Source organism: Lissotriton vulgaris, unplaced genomic scaffold (assembly GCF_964263255.1).
Source record: "Lissotriton vulgaris unplaced genomic scaffold, aLisVul1.2 SCAFFOLD_1082, whole genome shotgun sequence".
Lineage (NCBI taxonomy): Eukaryota > Metazoa > Chordata > Amphibia > Caudata > Salamandridae > Lissotriton > Lissotriton vulgaris.
The window spans coordinates 518,731-538,770 of record NW_028242115.1 but is presented as its reverse complement, the minus strand read 5'-3'; the positions used below and the strand labels follow the sequence as shown (position 1 = coordinate 538,770).

The 20,040-nt window shown below is 44.7% G+C and overlaps 1 protein-coding gene across 2 annotated transcripts in view; it reads left to right on the top strand.

The window, feature by feature from the left end:
• Nucleotides 1-20,040, top strand: part of LOC147669065 (HAUS augmin-like complex subunit 3) — a 136,948-nt gene that overhangs the window by 24,621 nt on the left and 92,287 nt on the right. For both annotated transcript variants that reach the window (XM_086948253.1, XM_086948252.1), the window contains exon 2: nucleotides 10,725-11,638. In XM_086948253.1, the coding sequence (XP_086804379.1) occupies nucleotides 10,733-11,638 (906 nt within the window). In that variant the 5' untranslated portion in view covers nucleotides 10,725-10,732. The remainder of the gene's footprint in view (nucleotides 1-10,724; nucleotides 11,639-20,040) is intronic.

Below are 20,040 nucleotides of genomic sequence, written 5' to 3'. Positions count from 1 at the left end.
AGTTTGTGGCCGGCGCCTCTGCAAACCCCTAGAGAAGGAGGCTAGGGGCTGTTTGAGGTCTGAGTGCCCAAGGCCCACTTTAGAAGGGAAGGTCGCCTGCACACCAGAGCTCGACTCCAAGATGGCCACCTTCTTGGACAAGTATATGAAGAACCCTCAAAAGTATTGACCGTTCTTGGCGTTCCTGCCAAGACAAGCTGTTGGACGCGATAGGTCCTTTGACCAAGATATAAGACATGGCGGAGGACTCTAAGGTGTCAGGCTCTGCCTTCTCCCCAGACATCCTTTCAAATTGGGCGCAGCATGCTATAATATTCCTGGGCAACGCTAACTGTGCCCTTTCGACAGAACGCCGTTATTCCTTGTTAATAAAGTTGGACCCTAAGTTAGGGGACCTGGACTCTTCGGAGGCCGGAGCAGTGGCGCAAGGGGGTCTCTTTGGAGATCCCTTTGTAAAGGAATTAGGCAAATTCGTGGCCACGTTTACTTCACTGGACAAGGCCCAGTCTAGTATGAAGAGGGTTTTCCAGCCCCGGGTCTCAAGGGGCCAGTCGTGGCAGGGGCTGCACGATCAGCCGTGGTGCGCAACACACTCCCAACAGGACCAGGCTCCGGGCGGGGACAATATAGTTCCAACGCCAATTACTCCGACTTTTATCCCACAAGAGGGCAACAGTTCAGAGGCCGTGGAAACTTTAAGAACGTCGGTGGCGGAGGTTCAAATGGTAAGTCCCTTGCCAGTGGCGCACGCCTGTCTCTGCGGTCGTTTTGGCACTCTTTCAAGGGGCTTGGACTAATATCACAACGGATGCTTGGGTCTTGCAGACCATCCGAGGATTTCATATAGAGTTCTACGAAACCCCGTGCCAGCAGTGCCTCCCCCGTGCCAGCTCTTTTTCCATCGCGGATGCACAGCTGGTCGACAAAGAGGTCTCTGCGTTGCTACGTAAAGGGACCGTTTGTCGCTCCACTCTGCTCCCCAATAGGTTTTTAAGCAACATCTTCTTGGTGTACAATCCTTATGGGGGTGCCATCCGGTCATCAACCTCACGGAGTTCAATGGGTGGTTGGTGTAGCGGCATTTCAAGATGGAGGGGATTCACCACCTCCGGGATGTTCTTCCGTCCGACTGGATGGTGTGGTTGGACCTCAAGGACACGTACTTGGTGGTCCCCATTCACCCACCACATTGGCGGTTTCTGCAATTTTGCTGGAGGGATCAGATTTAGGAGTTCACCGCCCTTCCGTTCGGTCTTTCTTCAGCACCTTGGTGCTTCACAAAGGTGCTCCATCCGGTGGTGGAGTTGCTCAGGGTGTCCGTATGATTGTTTACCTGGATGATGTCCTAATTATGGCTCAGTATCCCAGGAAGTTGTTGGTGCAGCTGCATCAATCAGTGTCGCTTTTGCATGACTTTGGCTTTGCGATCAACGTGGACAAGTCCGTCTTCAGTCCGGCTCAGAGCGTGGTTTTTCTCTGGTTCGTCGTGGATTCAATCAGCGCTTCCTTGAGCCTGCCATCCTGGAAGATGGCCAAAATTCGGCATGAGCTCTGGCAGACCATCTCCAAGACTCACACCAGCAGATTGCCCGGGTGGTGGGGCTTCTGTCCTCTTTCATCCAGGCAATCTTCCCAGGTCCCCTACGCCTTTAGGCACTGCATGGCCCGATAGTGTATCACCTTCGGAGAGGGTTGTCCTACGACAAATTGGTTTGCCTTTCAGCGGAAGTGAAGGATGAGATGTCGTGGTGGCTCACTCACATGGAAGAGTGGAATGGCTGAGCAATTTTCGGGTCCGCTCTGGACCTCGTCATAGTCTGACGTCAGCAGGTAGGGATGGGGCACCCGCTGCCGAGAGATTTCCACAGGAGGTGCTTGGTCTTTAGAAGAGCAGGTGTTACTCATCAATTGTCTGGAGCTCCTTGCGGGGTCCTTCGCCGTCCAGTGTTGGACCAGGAACCAAGTACAGTCTTGTGTCCTGTTAAAAATGGACAATGTCTCCGCGGTCTGGTGTGTCAATCACCTGGGGGGGGTCCTCGATCTCAGGCATTGGCGAATCTAGAGAAGTATTTTGGGAATACTGCCTAGCTCATGTATTGCCTTGCCCACTTGCGTAATCTGAACTTATGCACACCACTTACTTACACAAATTCCAACACTCCTCTGGAGGTAAAATGAGCTTTATTAATATCGTAGACGTGGGCAATAAGTCACTGAAGCTAGTAAATTCTTAGGCACCGAGTGAAAGGCAATAAACAATGAATACATATATATATGCGAGAGAAAGCAGAGATTGTTGCGCATATATATATATATATATATATATATATATATTCACTGAAAAAACCATAGGTTATAGACCATATATAGTTAGGGATTAGCATTTACAAAACCTTATTTTACTCACACAAAACCATTGAAATTCGCATATATCGTTCGTTGCACTAACTATATATCGCGCACCCGCAATCCACTGCTGATGTCACATATTACATCATTCATGACATGGTCAGTGACATCACTGATGACATCACTGATGACATCTCAAATGACATCACTGATGACATCTCATTTGACATTACTGATGACATCTCATTTGACATTACTGATATCATTCATATGATAATACGATGAACATCTTCAGACTCTAATATAACCTTAGATACACTCAGTGTAAACAGACACTCGCAGACTGTCACTCATCCATGGAGTTACTCACACACCTAGTCAGTCATGCAAAGAATCAATCACACCTCCATTTCCTCAACTATACAGTTATACACACAACACCTTACTTATTCAAACATATACTAACACATATTTACTCTCTTATACAATCCCTGATACAAGTTCACAATGATCCATACTGCCACTCACACATTCACTGGCTCTTATGCACAGTTATTTATATATGTCAACTCTCTCATGTACTGTGTTTTACATATGTACTTACTTTGACATGTAGCACTGCGATATCCATTCACTCACCAATACACTCATGCACACAGTCAACCGCCCATACAGCTGTTTCCACATGCATTTTTGAACCCATAAATCTAGTGAATCAACTGCTCACACATCTATGCACAGTCATACACCTCCCACCCACCCACCCACCCACACACACTCAGTCTCCCATACAAATACTTGGGCAATCAATCAATAACCCATATAGTTACTCATATAGCTACTGATCAACACATACAGCAGTTTACAGAACAACAGACATAATGATGCACAAATTAAGACAGTTTAGTCACTAACCCATGCACTCAGTGAGACACATTTAATCACTCACTCATACAGTCAGTCATGCACCTACTAAATCCTTCATCCAGACACTTATACATGCAATCATTCTTCAATCTGTAAGACATATTTTAACTTTACAGAAACATACAGTCACTGGATGTTGTCATCAGTGATGTCATCAGTGATGTCATTTGAGATGTCATCAGTGATGTCACTGACCATGTCATGAATGATGTAATATGTGACATCATCAGCAGTGGATTGCGGGTGCGCGATATATAGTTAGTGCAACTAACTATATATGCGAATTTCAATGGTTTTGTGTGAGTAAAATAAGGTTTTGTAAATGCTAATCCCTAGCTATATATGGTCTATAACCTATGGTTTTTTCAGTGAATTTTCAAGGTTTTGTAAATGCTAATTCCTAACTATATATGGTCTATAACCTATGGTTTTTTCAGTGAATTTCAATGGTTTTTTATTTGCAAATATCATAAGCTGAAAAATGTATTTTTCTTTTTAAGGAAAAATATATTTTATATTTTTTTAATATAATTTTTTTTATGCATCTGACAAACACTGACCTCTTAATAGTGCACTGTGGTGGAAATGATTTTGGCACTATGACTGGGGTTGGTCTGGAAATGCTTTTAAAGGACACCTTTGATCAATTGATGACACTTTTTCCACAAACTGCCTTGGTATATTGCAATATATGCCAAAGACAGAAATGGAAGTGGTCCAACCAATTTTGTCCACATTTTGAGAAAGCACGGAAACATGTGAATAAATCTGTTTCTGCTTACATGAGAGACTATGGAATGGGTTCAATATACAACAATAACTTGCATTACAACATGCAAGATATCTACAGAGGAGATGGTGTGCACTTCTCAGATGAGGGGAATAGAATATTCCTCCTAAATTTAAGACTGTGCATTTGAACCTACTTAAAGGTACCTAAATCAGCCACAGAACCCAATAGCTCTTTTCTGTGCTACCCTACCTCTGATCATTCAAAACGTTTTTCTTTTTCTTACTTTTTTTACTATTTTTCACCAAAGTACGCTCCCCGGTACGCTTCCCGGTGCGCGTACCGGGCACTCCCCACGCGAATTTTTTTTTTTGCCTATATGGGTGTCCTAAGCCCCCCTCAGAAAACCTAGAGGGTCAGGAAGTGTCTACCGTGCCCCCTTCTACCCATTCCGAACATTGTTTGCCCTCCATCTTGTGTCTCAATTCTACCGAAACTCAAAATGGAGGACTCCCGTAACGCTGCCGGTACGCGTACCGGGGCGCGCACCGGGAAGCGCACGCTTAAAAAAGGTGGGAAAGTAATTTACAGAAAAACCACTGGAGACACTTTCATCACATATAGAATAGGCCCTACTACATAGCAGTCCCTACCATTTACCCAAATTTGATGGAATTCCATTGAGACATTTATGCTGTAGGCATGACTAAATATCCTGAGGTAAATTACATGACCAAAACACATATGAAGTGTTGGAATTGACAACCAATTAAAATGTTACTTTCATTTTCTACTTTTATTTCATGACATTTGATTGGTTATGTACCTGAATATACATAAAGAAAGAGAGAGAAACACAGCCATTTTGACTACTACTTCCTGAAGTACATTTCAAGAGCATTTTCACTGACAACTTAAACTTCTTTTTGAAAGGTAAGATGTTATTTTAAAAATTTGAAAGGAGAACTATGTTATGCACTTTAAATTAATTTGGGAAAACGTTTTCAGATAGTTATATACTGGCCCTCTGTAAGAGTTAGACATTGAGAAAGGCTTGTTTATTATAATTATGGATTGATTTAGGCTTCTGTGGTATAATTATGAATTTACTTAGGCTTCTTCACAGGCACTTTTTAATAGTTCTACTTCCTGCCTGAAACCATACAGTGCCCAAAGATAACTTCTCTGTTATAAACTCACAAGTACCTGTCTGAACTTAAACCCAACAGTCCCCTATCTCTACTGATATATATATTTTTTATGCAATTTACAGCAAGAAAATGGAAGCACAACAGAATGAAAATAAAATGTCATTTCAAATTAAGATTGAAAACAATCCTAACGAAGAAAAAGAAGAAATAGACTTTTTGGATGACACTGTAGACGAAGAATTAATTAAATGTGTTGATGAATGTGAATCATGGAATTAAAAGGAGGACATACCAGATGAATTAATGTTACAAATTCTTTTAGATTTTGAAAAATCAGAACCATAAATGTAAATTTTATAAGTCAAAATTGTTTGGGACATTATTCTTTTTTTTTTTTTTATTTGAAAATGCTGAAAAAGTACCCCAAAAGATATAATATAAAGTGAGACTTAAAATATACTGTGCACCTTTTTTGTGTTACATAGTAAGTTTGCTCATAGTTACTTCCTTTCTCCCACTATATTATCTCCAATGTGTATTTAACATCTCTTTTTCATCTCCTGCCTCCATGTTGTTTCTGCTTTCCTGACAGACTATGGTATGAATTCCATATACCACAATAACTTCTGAAACAACATGCAAGATATCTACAAAGGAGACGGTGTATATTATTTTTTGACTCTGCATTGGTACCTACATGTTGCTACTTTAATTAAAAAAAAAAAACAAAAAAAAACAACAAAATGAGCAATCAATAAACATACAATATTTGAAAAGTCTATCATTCTTTTTTCCCCATAGTACGCTCCCCGGACCGCTTCCTGGTGCGCGTACCGGGCGCTCCCCGCGCAAAAAAAACGAATTATTTTTTTTTTATTTGGCCCGCGGGGCCCTTTTAAAGCCCCCACATCAAACCTAGGGGGTCAGGGAGGATCTACTATGCCCCTTATGGTCATTTCCCCCTTTGTTTTGGCCACCTCTTGTGTCTCGATCCTACCGAGACACAAGATGGCGGCCGCTCCGGACTGCTTATAATGTTTACAGACACCCGAGAGCCAATCCGCTTCTCCTCGCAAAGTTCCGTTACGCGTCTGGTACGCGAACCGGGGCGCTTACCGGGACGCTGTCACAGATATATAGTTTTTTTTAACCTAAAATACTCAAAATCCACTTGAGCACATATCTTGAGACCTAGCAAAGGCACATCGGACTACCAGTCCCTACAATTTTACCAAATTTGGTGGAAATCCATTCAGCAGTTCGAGCTAAAAGTGAGTCCAACCGCCCTATGGTAAACTCAATGTTAAAAACACGTTTTGGGACCCCCCTTTTTTCTCGGCCCCCACTTCAAGAAACCCCCCCTAACTTTCAGGGGACGCTCAGAAACAAAATGTGCCATTTTCCTAAAAATTTCAGCCAATTCCATCCTTCAACGCCAAAGTTATTCAACATAGAATTTTCAGAAATCCCTATTCAAGAAAATCCTAGCTATATATACCTACTGGCGACCGCCAGTAGGATATATATATATATATATATATATATATATATATATATATATATATATATATATATATATATATTGTACAAAGCACCTCACTAGATGCGTCTGCACTGGCGTCTTCAACATCCCTGGCCAAGCACCGAAAACACCAAGTCTGGAACCCTGTACAGACTTGGGCACAGGAAGTAATCTCTCCGGGCACCAAAGTCGACCTGTGAGTGTGTCCACTCCAAGACTGAGTTCCTCAGCTCCACCCCACAGACACCGCTTTTATAGTTAAATCAACACGTTTGAGAAGCCTCTAGTAGGCGTTCTCGCCCATCTATCCATCGTAGGTGCTGACCACATCTCCGTCAGATCCACCCATACAGACCTGGCCAGATTCTGTTTGGGTGCTCCGCGGCAAAAGACATTCCGTTCCCTATCTCTGGCCTTGGAGAGCCTTGCACAGCACATCCTCCCTCTGTCCTAGAGATGAGCATAGAATGCACCAAAACAAACGCAAGGTACAAAACAACCTCACGAGATTTCTCGCACCAGCTTGTACTGGTTTACGTGAAAAACATCTTTGTTACTGCTGAAGTGTAACTACAGGGCAAGCAGCACAAATGGAAGTGGGATGCAACAAAATGGAAGATCAGAGCATCACATGGAATCTAGGTCAACATGCAATTTAGCACGTGTAAAATGGCGAATGCAGTACAGCTCGTCATATCTTTTTGGCGGTGGAGTATCTCGCGGGGTGGTGGATTGGCATTCGAGACATCTAGTCGATTCCAGTCAATCGACTGGATGTCCCGGTCTTCCGTTGGCTGGCGGGTGTTTGGGGACAGTTTACAGTGGACCTTTTTGCGTCCCGCGCTTCTTCAACTGGAGGCTGGACCCTCTCGCAGAAGCCACCAATGCGTTCCTTCAGGATTGGAGCCCGGAGAAGGGTTACGCGTCTCCCTCCCCTTCACGATGAGCATGCAATCAGCTGCTCAGATCCGCCGTCAGAGAGTGGAGGTGGGGATGGTGACGCCGTATTGGAGGGCCCAAGTTTGGTATCCGGTTCTTCTGGAACTGATTATCCAATCCTACCCCCCTCCCCCCCCCCCGATTTCCTCAGCTCCTTCTGAGTCCGTATGAGGAGCAATAGCACCTAGTCACTGAGGGGTCTCTCAGCCTCGTTGCCAGGTGGCTTTCAGGCAGCGTTGGTTGCTCCCTGGCCTTTGAAGATCAGCCTAGGAACTCTTATCCAAGACCTGGGCAGACAGCAACTCAAAATGTTATCGTTCTGCCTGGTCAAAGTGGATGCGTTGGTGTCTTAGACGTAGTCTGGATCCCATGGTTGCAGGTGTCCCATCTTAAATTGGCAACAGGTGGGTTAGCGTATCGCTCTCTTAATACTATTCATTCTGCAATTTCGGCGGCTCATTGCCCGGTGGAAGGTGCTCCAGTCGGGGAGCATCATTTTGTTTGTAAGCTCCTGTGGGGCATCCGTCTTTCATTGCACCTGGAACTGCGTTACTCTGTCCTGTGGGACATCAATTTGGTTTTGAATCTCTTCCTGTCTTGGCAGCCCAATAAATAGCTCTCTTTGAAGGAACTCTCGGCCAAGTTGGCCATGCTCCTTTGCCTGGTCTCTTGTCGGAGGGTTTCGGATGTCTGCGCATTGGACATTTCAGCAAGGGATTTCTCTCCTGATGGGGTGACGTTCACGGTGGCCTGTCGTACTAAATCGTGGTCACTGACAATTTCATACCCAGCTTTTTCAGATACGCCTAAATTGTGTGTCGTGAATTGTCTTTAGGCATATGAGGATTTAACTCAAGAATTCTGCCCTCTGTGCGAACGCTAACCTCTTATTGCCTTAAGAAAACCACACACAGCAGTCTTCTCACCCACTATAGCTCGGTGGGTGCTTTGGGTCATGCAAGAGGCGGGTATCGACACAAAACAGTTAGGTGCTCATTCAGCCAGAGGTGCAATGGCTTCTAAGGCTTTTTCTCTAGGAGCCCGTTTGGAGGACATGATGCGTGCCGTGGATTTGTCCTCTGATTCCACCTTCAAAAGTTTTATTTCAAGCTAATCATGGAGGTCACTCAGTTGGTGGTAAGCAAGCTTTGTAGTAGCATAATCGGAGCGTCCGGTTCTGACATAGAATCAAAATTTGCCTAGCATAGTAGCAGTAAGTTTCAATTCTATTAAGGACACCGAGGCGAGGATTATCCCACCCGTAGCACGAACGTGTGTGAGCCTGCCTGTATGTGCGTAAGTAATTTTTTTTTTTGCAATATTTACAGTAGTTACTGATGGTATTGCTAGTGTTACAGACTGGTGGTTTGGTTGTGCTTATAGTGTTGACACAGTAAGGTTGTCCATGGTGACCCCTTACGTTGTCTTTGTCTCTTTTAGGAAATTATGGTGCAAAACAGGGCCAGTAACGATGTTGCGTGCTTCACGCGAAGAAAGAGGAAGGACAGCCAAGATCTATGTAGATGGCATGAACACTTTTGATGGCCTTATGGGACAATACCTCTTGGAACTATAGGAATTGTAGTCCCGTTTGAGTCTTCTGTTGGTTTTTTTGTAAATTGGGGTTTCTTTCCCCCTTTTTAGGAAATGATTGAAGTTTGATGCTTTTCTGGCTGCTGAAATTATTGGTTGGATAATAAAGCGAAGAGAGAAAAGCATAATCCTCGCCTCTGTGTCCTTAATAGAATTGAAACGTACTATTCCTATACTAGGCACATTTAGATTCAACCCAGATCTAATAGTGACTGGAGGTGAGTGTCTGAAAAGTTTCAGTGCTCAGTCTTTTATCTTATTGCGTGTACTTTGTTTACCCTCAGTTGGCAGAGTATGCCCAGACGTGGGTCCCTTGCTCACTTTCCCACTGTATTCCAGCTAGCCTGGCTGATGAGGGGTAAAACCCCCAAACCGTTCCCAGGATTCTTGTTTCCTGTCCAGGGAAGATCTGGCTTCACTGGGAGTGAGGGTCTGAAAAATATAAACGCTCCATCCATCATCTCCTTGTTTACTCCTGTAAAACGCTCAGATATCCTTGGGCAAGTATATACTATATAAAACAAAAACAAAAAAATGTTTAGATGTATTTAATGCTTAACCTGTATTTCTTCCCCCTTATGAGGGGTTCAGAGGAGGATCTAGTATACTCATTGCTGCATTGTCTGGATGTTTTATCACTTCATTTTGGATCTCGTGAATGATGTTGTCTTTACATAGGTCATCCTTTGCCAATGGCCACCCACAGCACTTGACACTATAAAGGCAACTTCTCGCTTGGTTTAGCGAAAGACATTTACACCATGGTGAGGAACCCTGAACCAAAACCCTGAAGGCATTATTTTTTTTCATGTCATCTTTCCAAACATATTCAGGACTCCAGTGCCTCACTGGGCCCTACGGTACAAAAGGGGGTGGTGATGGACAGATGCTCCGTCCATCACCACCCCCTTTTGTACCGCTTTTGGCCGCCATAAGTGTGGCAGGGTATGCTCAGACGTGAGTCCCTTGCTCACTTTGCCACTGGATTCAAGCAAGCCGGGCTGAAGACGGCTGGAATGCCAGAAACCGGTCCTCGGAAGCCTGTTTCCAGTCCAGGGAAGACATGGCTTGGCAGTTCGGGCTGGACTGTTCACATGAGGTACAAGGTCAGACTGATTTGCATATAGCCATGTCTGAACTGGGGTGGCAGAGTGGGCTAAAGAACGGTGATGGATTAAACCCAGATCTTTTGACTGGGTGTGAGTGTTTGATTGATTCAGATGCTCCGTCCATCACCACCCCCTTTTGTACCACTCACTGGGCCCTACAGCACGCTCAAGAAGAAGGTAGGACATAAGCTTTTTGCCACTGTAAACCTTTTTGCAAGCACTTCATTCAATATCTGTGCACTCCTTCTGCCCAAACAGTTATTCATGCATTTTAATAACTAATTTTTGGGTGGTGTCATATTTTTCTCCTTCATGCTCAGTAATCCTAGAGTTGTGTGCTTCATACAGCGCATTTACTACGATTCTTATATTCTTATTTTGTTTCTCCACCCCTCCCCCTCTAGCATGTACCATGTTTGCTCGAGGAAAGTCAAGGAGATCCACTTTGGATGGTGTTAGATCCCGGGGCTCTGCATTTGTGGAAACACTACAAAGGATTGGCTACCCTAAAGCAGCGGACCTTCAAGGAAATAGTTTTGATTGGCTGTACGAGGACCTAGAGTCTGCACACTTCCTCAACTGGTTCTGTGGTTTGGATGAAAGCAATGTGGTGTCCCAAACCAAAATAAAAGCGTTCCAACAGTTGCAAGCTGCCAAAGAGACCATAATGGTGGAAGAGGAGTTGGAACAAGCTGTGTCGAGCTGGCAAATGTCCATGATCAGCAGTGCTGTGGAGGGATGGGTTCTGGAGAAAGAAGTAAAGCCCCTCCGATGCCTCAAGAAGCGGCAAAATACTGTATTGGCCAAGGTACAAGCTTGCTGCTCCATTCAGGCACATCAATCCAACTCTCTAAATGATTGTGTGAAAAATGCTGAGAGGGATTTGAGACAGCTTTACCCTAAACTGGGAGATAAAAATATCAAGCAAAATGATACCCTTTCACAAACTAGTAAAATAATCCCGAAGCTGATACCTTGGCACAATGAATACTGCAGGCCCCCAACCACACCTCTTTTATTCTCAGAGAACAATCTATCTCCGTATAACAGCCTAGAGGATACCTGTATGAAAGCTGTGACAGAATATATAACGCTAGTGAAGGAGGCAAGCTTTAATGCTGCACCGATAAAGGAGGTAACAAAGGAAATGCTGGAATGTAGCACTGAGAACAAAGAAGACCTGGAACAAGAACTCCTACAGCTAGAAAAGAATTATGTCCGCAGATTGAGGGAGCATCTCTCCCTTGAAGCAACCGAGCAGAGAACCTCTACTGGACTGAAGTATGCTGAAGAGTTGTTGGGATCACTTAGCAGCCAGGTAAGTCCTCTTATTCCAAGCCATTGTTCTACCAAATTGAGCTTGCACCACAGTTTTCACCTGTGCCATCTAAGTTTCTGTGTGGATGAAACCTTACTAGATTCATCCAACAGGAAAGGCATTAGGGGGGTGCAAGGAGTGCATAGTAATATAAAGACAAAAAGTTGGGTTAAGAACGTGAACATATGATCCAGACAGGGGGCCCGATTCACAGAACTAACTTAAGACAAAATCCTAAACTTACTACCATTTTGGTATTCACAGAAGGCACCTACTTCTTTTGGTATTCACAGAAGGCACTTACTCATTTCGGTATCCCCAGAAGTTAGGAGTCCTAACTTTAGGACTCCCAAATGCCGTCTGTGAATACCGAAAGTCTTAGTTAGGATTTTTCTCAGTTTAGGAGTGGTAAAGTTAGGACTCCTAACTTTGTGCGCAGTTCGGACAGCCCCTGGCTGTCCGCACACGCCCACCGCGACGTGGGACGGCCGGGGGCTGTCCGACCCATCGAAAAGGGTAAAAGAGGTATGAGATGATGCTGGTGGTGGAGGGAAGAGTCTAGAAAGGGTATTTTTGGGGATCATAGTAGTGGTATGGGTTTTGGAATGAATGAGTGTGGAGGTAGAGGATATATTGATAGAGGTATGGGATGAGAAATAGGTTAGTGCATTGGAAAGCACTCCCCCCACATATATCCTCTCAAGTGTAGCCCCCGCCCTTCTCCAAAAAGACCTGAAGAAAAACCCAAGAACAAAAGTCACCTTGTAAAAAAATGCACTTGCCCGACTAAAATGTTTTGTTTGAAACAAGTGTATTAATAAATGTGCATTCTCTTATTTACTATATACAGGGCCACTGGAATTATGTGGCAGAGCACCAAATTATGCTGCACAGTAAACTTAATGATGTAACGGCACAAGGCAAATTATGCGGCATAGAGCCTCACACTTTTTTTTAAACATATTTTATTGCATTTTTATAGTACCATTTGGGCGATCGCCCAACATAATCCAATTGAAAACAATATATGGACATGTTACAAGACATGGGGACACCCATGGGTACCATTCTTATATAAAACCAACAAGAAGAAACTGAAAACTTTACTCCGACCTTCCCACCTCACCCGCATTGGCAAGCAAATTGCGATATATGTGAATACCCAAAGAAAATAAACCATACCTCATACATTATGGTCCACAAAAAGCCCATGGAAATATTTACGGGGATTGTGAAGGAAGAGGGAGGACAATAGCCCAGTACTCCGCCCATCTAGCCCATATTTTTCTATGCTTTTGGGGGTAGCCCCTCGCTTGAAACACTATCTCTGCGCCCATACATTTGTCCAGCTCTTGTCGGCACTTTCCTATTGTTGGTGGTAAGGTACCCTTCCATAACTGCGGAATATCACGTTTGGCGATCGTGAGAGCAAGGAAAAGTCAGTGCTGCTTATAGCTATTCTCACCTATGCCCTCTGTGCTATGAAGCAGGAATAGTCGAGGATCATATGGAAGGTCCCAGGACAGTACCTCTTTAAGGCAGGTCGAAACTCTGCACCAGAAGGTCTGTAAAGCAGTGCAACTCCATACCTTGTGTAGAAATGGTCCCTCCTCCCTGTCGCAGAGTAGACCTTGAGGGGCTACAATGACTCCCATCCTCCAGAGACAGAAACAGGTGTAATATGCACGGTGGGCATACTTAAACTGAATAAGACAGTATCTGGAGGCTACCGCAGCGCCCCGGCGACTAGCTATCTCCTCCGCACAGTCATCATCCTGCCACGCCTTCCTCGTTTTGTGAAGAGTCGTGATGGAATGTGTGGTCAGTGTTTGGTAGATTTGTCGCAGTGTGTGTGCGCCTAGATCACCCATGAGGAAACTGCCCTCCAATGGATGAAATTCAGGGAGGTCCGGTAAGTTTGTAAGTGAGGAGCTCAAAGCATGGTGTAACTGGCGGTATCTGTAGAACTGGGTTTTATGGAGGTGGAATTCTACCTGCAGTTACTGAAACGATTTTAGGGTGGTACCCTGCATAACGTCACCTAATGTGGAAATGCCAATCCGGTCCCACTGGCGGAACCCCTTCAATGCGACCACCTGGCGCAGATAGTTGCGGTACCACAGGGGCGTCATTTGTGTGACCCGCATGTGCCACCCCATTCGGTGGACAGTGTACCGCCATAATCGGATCTTCGTTTGAGTAGCATGTTTTAGAAAGTCCAGATTCTGTGCAATAAATAGCAACCGTAGGAGGGGGGAGTACTCTCCATGGCAGTATGTTCCTGAGCAAACGTAGGGTCCGCAGGTGAATTATACCACCAATCATGGATGACTAAAAGGTGGGCAGCTATGTAATTGTAGTAAACATCAGTGGCAGAGATGCCGCCGCAGTAGGTGGATTGCGCACAGGTCTGTAGCGCTACTCTAATCTCCCCTCCCCTATAAGAATTTGTTATGTATAGCGTTAATTTGGGCAAACCACGCTCGTGGTATATGATATGGAAAATGTTGAAGTCCGTAGAGCACTCTGGGGAGCAAGACCATCTTGAAGATGGCCAAAGGTCCATACAGCGAGAGAGGTGGGGAGGACCAGACAGTAGTCTTGTTGCAGAGGCTGGCAAGGAGCGGATTTATGTTGCGCGCTCAAGATATCTTCAGACAGGGAGACACAAACACTCCGAGATATTAGAACCCTTCTGTAGCATGTTTGAGCTGAGATGCCCACATAGCTCTACCCTGCTGACTGCACACCGGGAACAATACTGATTTAGCGGGGTTAGTGTGAAGCCCAGTCATTTGTCCAAAGCCCCGGAGAATCTGCAGGATACGCGGGCCCGAGATCCATGGGTCTGTCATAAAAAAACAAGACGCCATCTGCATATAGTGCAATACGGTCTGGCTGTAAGTGTGGCCAGTCAAAGCCTCTAAAAACCGGATCCCCATGAACCCATGCCGCCAGGGGCTCTACCGCCAAGGCAAAAAGAAGGGGGGGGGGGGGACAGGGGGCAACCCTGCCGTGTGCCACGGCTGATGAGGAAGAAGGGGGATCGATGACCCACAATTTGTACTGAGGCCATTCGTTTAGTATACAGTAGGCGCACGCAGGCCAGGAACATTGGACCGAAATTGATCGCCTCCAATATTTGGAATAAATACTCCTAGCTAATGGAATCAAAGGCCTTATCTATATTGGCTAGGAGCAAATCCGCGGGCGGCCTAGCTCCGGAGCCAAGGCCATAGTGTTATGGATCGGACGGATGTTATGGCGTTTGGCCCGTTGTGGCATAAAGCCGGATTGGTCCAAATGGACTAAATCATGGATGCAGGCCCGCAGGCGGTCTCTAAGACTTTCCCTAATAACTTGAATTCGAAATTGATTAGGGAGATAGGGCGGTAGGAGGACGGGTCCTCCAGTGGAAATCCGGGCTTTAAAAAGAGGACAATTTCAGCCTGGCGCCAGTCTGAAGGCAGAAGTTGCTTCTCAAGGGATTCATGTATTGCTTCCAGCAAGTGGGGGCCCAGTGTGACCATATTCGAGCAGAGGAACTCCATAGGGAACCCATTGGGCCCCGGGGGCCCGCCCTGGTCGCATCGCAGTCAAAGCAGCCCTCAACTCTTCTAAGATAATGGGGTCATCTAACTGATCTTGCATCTGATCTAATCACCTCTATCTGGTCCTCCGAAAGCTGTTCTTTCCGGGCATATAATGCAGCAAAATGATGCGCAAACTCCTCCACCACCTCCCTAGGGGATGTAAGTAAGGCACCATCTTTACCCCAAATTGTTGGAAATGTGGTTGGGGCTTGCCCAGCTTGACAGTCTGTGTAACATTTTGCTGGGTTTGTCTCCCCATTGGTATATGCGGTATTGAGATGCCAGCCAGACTTCTTTTGCTTCCTCAATTAGATGTTGGTGTAGCTGCTGTTGCACAAGGGACCAGTTTCTTTGAAGGGTCGGAGTTTGATCCTGAGCATAGTGAGTATCCGAGGATATACACTGAGTCTCCAACTCCGTCTGCTGTGCGGAGCGTTTCTGTTTGTCGTTAGCCCTATAGCTGATGTCCAGCCTTTTGATAGTGGGTTTCAGGGCCTCCCCAGGGTTGCAATAGACGGTACTGAGTCAGTACTTAAGGTGAAATATTCTTGAATTTCTGTGTTAACACTTGATAATCGGGTTCCTGCAGATACCAGGGAGACATCTGCCATCTAAAGGGAGGCTTTTGATGTTGCAAGAGGAGTGTCACTGTGACCAGAGAATGATCGGACAACCCTCTTAGAAGATGAGACCCAGGCAAATCTATGTATATAGCTTTGTGGTGTAAACGGGTATTCTAGGCAAGACATGGAACCATGAACAGCTGTGTAGGTTGTCTCAGCGGGATGGTATGCCACCCAACCCAGCGCCCTGGCAAGTGACAGTTTTGTGGCAACAGCCAGAGGATCTAACCCGGATCCCAGTCTCCGATCAAGTTGGGACATGGTATCATTCCAGTTGCCCCCTAAGAGAGACAGGCCCGCAGGGAGTTTGCCCCACAGTCGGGTGACATTCTCTACAAACGTTTACCCAAGAGGTGGGGGAGCGTACACACTGCCTAGGTTGAGTGATTCCTTGTAGAGCATTCCCAACAAGAAGATAAATCTGCCACCAGGGTCAGTCTAGTGTTTGGTATAAATGAAGGGAACGCGGCAGTGGCTAGGAATTGCTATTCCGCTGGAACCCCTAGTGAAAACCGCGGGAAACACCTGCTGGTACCCAAACCTTGCGAGGAAGGGAGCCTTATTGCCCACGAGATGTCTCCTGTAGGAGGAGAATGTCAGCCCTGTAGCATGTAGCCTGTCTTCGGACAGCCCCCCTGTTTGACCTTATTGAGCAACCCACTAACATTCCATGTCACCACTGGCAGGTCACCTACGTGTGCTACTGCTGCCTGAGTGGCCATGTGTATAAGCGGGGGTCCGTGAGTAATAGTATGCCAAATGGAGATAGGGAGGTGCATCTGCGCATGTAAACAACAAAATAACCACTCTGAATCCCAAATGTCCCCCCCTCTGCAACCCCTCCACCCCCGATACTGCCAAGAACTAGGAGCATCTGTTGCTGTGAGGAGTACGCCAGGATCCCAACCAAGGATCCCAGAGCCCCCCTCCCCAATGGATCCCACCCATCCCATAGAACATAAACCATGGGGGGCAAGTGTCCGTGCAGGTCAGTGCATAGTCTACACCTTCTTTGGGTGCAGAGTAGGCGGAGTAACTCCAAACTATGGACGTGCATAATTATGTCCGCGAGGTATCAGACTGTGGGTCAATCAGGGCACGAGAAGTGCCAGTCAGACCCGGAGCGATGTCACTATTTCGTTTTTTGTCCTGCGTAATCTGTTCCGCTGCGAGCCTCTAGAAGAGTCAGACTCCAGTGGTAGTGGGGAGTGCGGTTTCAAATGGGCCCTCTCGTCTGACCATGTAAACTGCTTCGGAAGAGTCAAGTCAAGAATGCTTTATTCGACAACATAATGTCATAAAAGTAACCATATACTTCAACAGTGCAATTCATTAACACATTTAAAAAATACGGGATTTGTTAAAGCATTCCTAATATCAGCCAAGTAACCAAGGCTAAAAATACATACAAGACAAACACATAATATGAAATATAAAGTGCAAATGAGCAAACGTGGTCAAATACAAAAAAACCTCAACTTGCATTGTTCCTGTAATCAACCAGAAAATCTAATCACTGGGATGCATATGGTACATGGACATTTTATAAAGTGCAAAGTGCAGAATAAAGGAAACTCAAAGTGAAATAGTCAATATTTACAATATTCCTAGTGTCATTCAGACGACCAAGACCCTGTATACTTGCCGTACAAAAACATTGTAAAAGGTGTAATGTGCAATGGGGCAAACTCAATCGAATCGGATAGTTCCCGTTTAAGACACGTAGTGGGTCTCCGAGTAAAAACCTATTAAAACATAATGACAGTTAAAAAGCCAATTTTTTATCTGCGCCTAATTGCTCCTGTTAAAAAAAAAAACTAGCAACCCCAAAACAGACCATGGGGGGAGATAACATTTGGAGGTACAGTAGGGCTGGCCTAACTTGCACAAAGTGACAATCTCGGAGTAAAGGTAATATAAATTTCTTTCGTAAGGAGACCTAATAATCACAAAAGAAAATAAAGTGGAGAATGTCCTGTTCAGAGAAATTGTCACAAGGACAGGGTTCTAAGGTGCCAGGTTTAGACAGGGTTCTAAGGTGCCAGGTTTAGAAAAGCCCTGGGGAAATGACAAGAGCCAGGAAGCCATTTGCAAAGGAAATCTTGTTCAGTCAAAACAATTACCAACAGTTCATAGGTAAGGTTGGACTTGGTTATGCATGGATAAAGTAACATAACGTCTTACTGTTGGATTTAACGGCTCCTTTTCTTCCCTTAAGCCCTGGTGCTTAATCAGAAACTGGTATTTAATATTTATTATTTTAAGTTTATCCATGGGTTTAGGACTTCAGAATAAATCCGGGCAGTATAACCAATTTGTCAGTTCCTTTAAGTACTTTAGCCAGGGGATATATTCAGCTCCATCTACCGCTAGACAATCAGTAATTAATATTTGGTTTAAATGTATAATAGGGCTTGCCCACACTCTCAGCCATCACATTAATGGGGCCACTGCGATCTGGTCTGATATGTAACCCACCCCTTGTACTTCATGTGTTATATATGCCAGGGTGGAGTGCGGGACTGCCAAGATCTTGCGTAAAAACTTGTCTTCCTCAAGCTGAATGTCCTTTACTTCTTTATAACCCCAGATGTCACTGCCATAGGGATACATTTTTCCTTATGTATCTTCATCAGTGTGAAATGGGCTTTGACCCTAGTCTTTTGGCAAAGTTTAGTGTTGCCCCTGTTGCTGTAGCGAGAGTGTTCTTTTTATTTTTATTTTTTATTTTTCTTTCTTTTTTTTGTGTGATTTGTGGGAGCCATGACGCGCGCTCGCAAAAAGTACCCCAAGTAGGGGAAAGTTGGAACCTTTTTAATTCTATCCCTTTACAATAGAATTTGGTCTTTTTTTGGGATTTTCAAGGGCCAATAGAACTAGTATGTGATTTCTTAAAGTGTTGAAAGATCTAAAGAGTCCATAAAAGCTATAAAAGCATCTAAAAGAGATTGGAGACCCACTGCCGTTCTAGCTAATGTGACTGTTATCTGCATATAAAAGTGCGGGGATCATCTTGTTGCCAAGTCTAGGGATTTCTTTGCAGCTGGCTATTAAAAAATCTCCCAAGGATACAACCTTGGTGTACCCCTCTTTTGACATCCCAGGCGGTAGTTAAATCCTCATTACTGTTGTTTGACAGCTGCTGTGTTATTCTCATGAGTAGCGTGTAAGAAATTCACGAGCTCTGGTTTGAGGCCCATATCACTTAGAATGGACCACAAGTTTGATCTGTTAACACAGTGGAAGGCTTGTGTCCGGTCCAAAAATGCCAAATGTATTATCCCCTTTTTGACAATGGTGTACTTCCCTATTGCTAAGTGTAAATGTAAGCATTGGTCCAATGTCCGTATTCCTGCCCTAAAACCATATTGCAGGTTTGAAATAACCTTTCGGTCATCCAGCCATATCGTTAAACGAATAAGTTTGACTTTTCCCATAAGTTTGACAGTAGAATCTAAAGTGAGATTGGCCTTTAACATGTAGGCTTGTCCCTTGTGCCTTTTTAAAAAATGAGAATTATGACTGCCTTCCACCAGTATGTTGGGTATCCTTGTGAACATGCGGCATTAAAAACATTTGACAAAATGCTAGCCCATACATTTGGATCTGCTTTATATAGATCGTCCGGTACCCCGTCAGGGCCTGGGGCCTTTCCGCCTGATGTATTGTGATTGCTTCATAGACCTCCTCTACACTAAAGTGCAGTAGTGTACTAGTTTGTCCCTCTTCGCTATGCTCATTTGTTACACCCAGGTTCAGATCACTAAAAATATTTTCAAAATGCGAAACCCCTTAATCTGCTGGAATTAAGCAATCCGTGTTGGAATTAGGAATTTCGGAGTGAAAGGGGCTGTTAACTACCAGCCAGAAATTCGAGCTGTCTTTCAGTATGCTAGCCTGTTGAAGGGCATCCCATGCTTGTACCCTTAACTCCTTCTTCCTATTGAGGACTGCAATTTTGTAGGACTTTCTTTTGTCCCTAATTTCAGTTTTATCTCTAGGGGTATTTTTTAGGGCCTGTATAAGCTCCGTGTGAGCAGCTGAACATACTCCATTGAACCATCTTGCAGCCTTCAGGGGTCTGGTCCTGCCAATGATTGTAATATCAGATTGTTTTGTTAGTTTCCCGAAGGCTGTTAAGATAGAGCTGTCCTGTATGTAAGGGTCTAGACAAGTCTCAATTTCG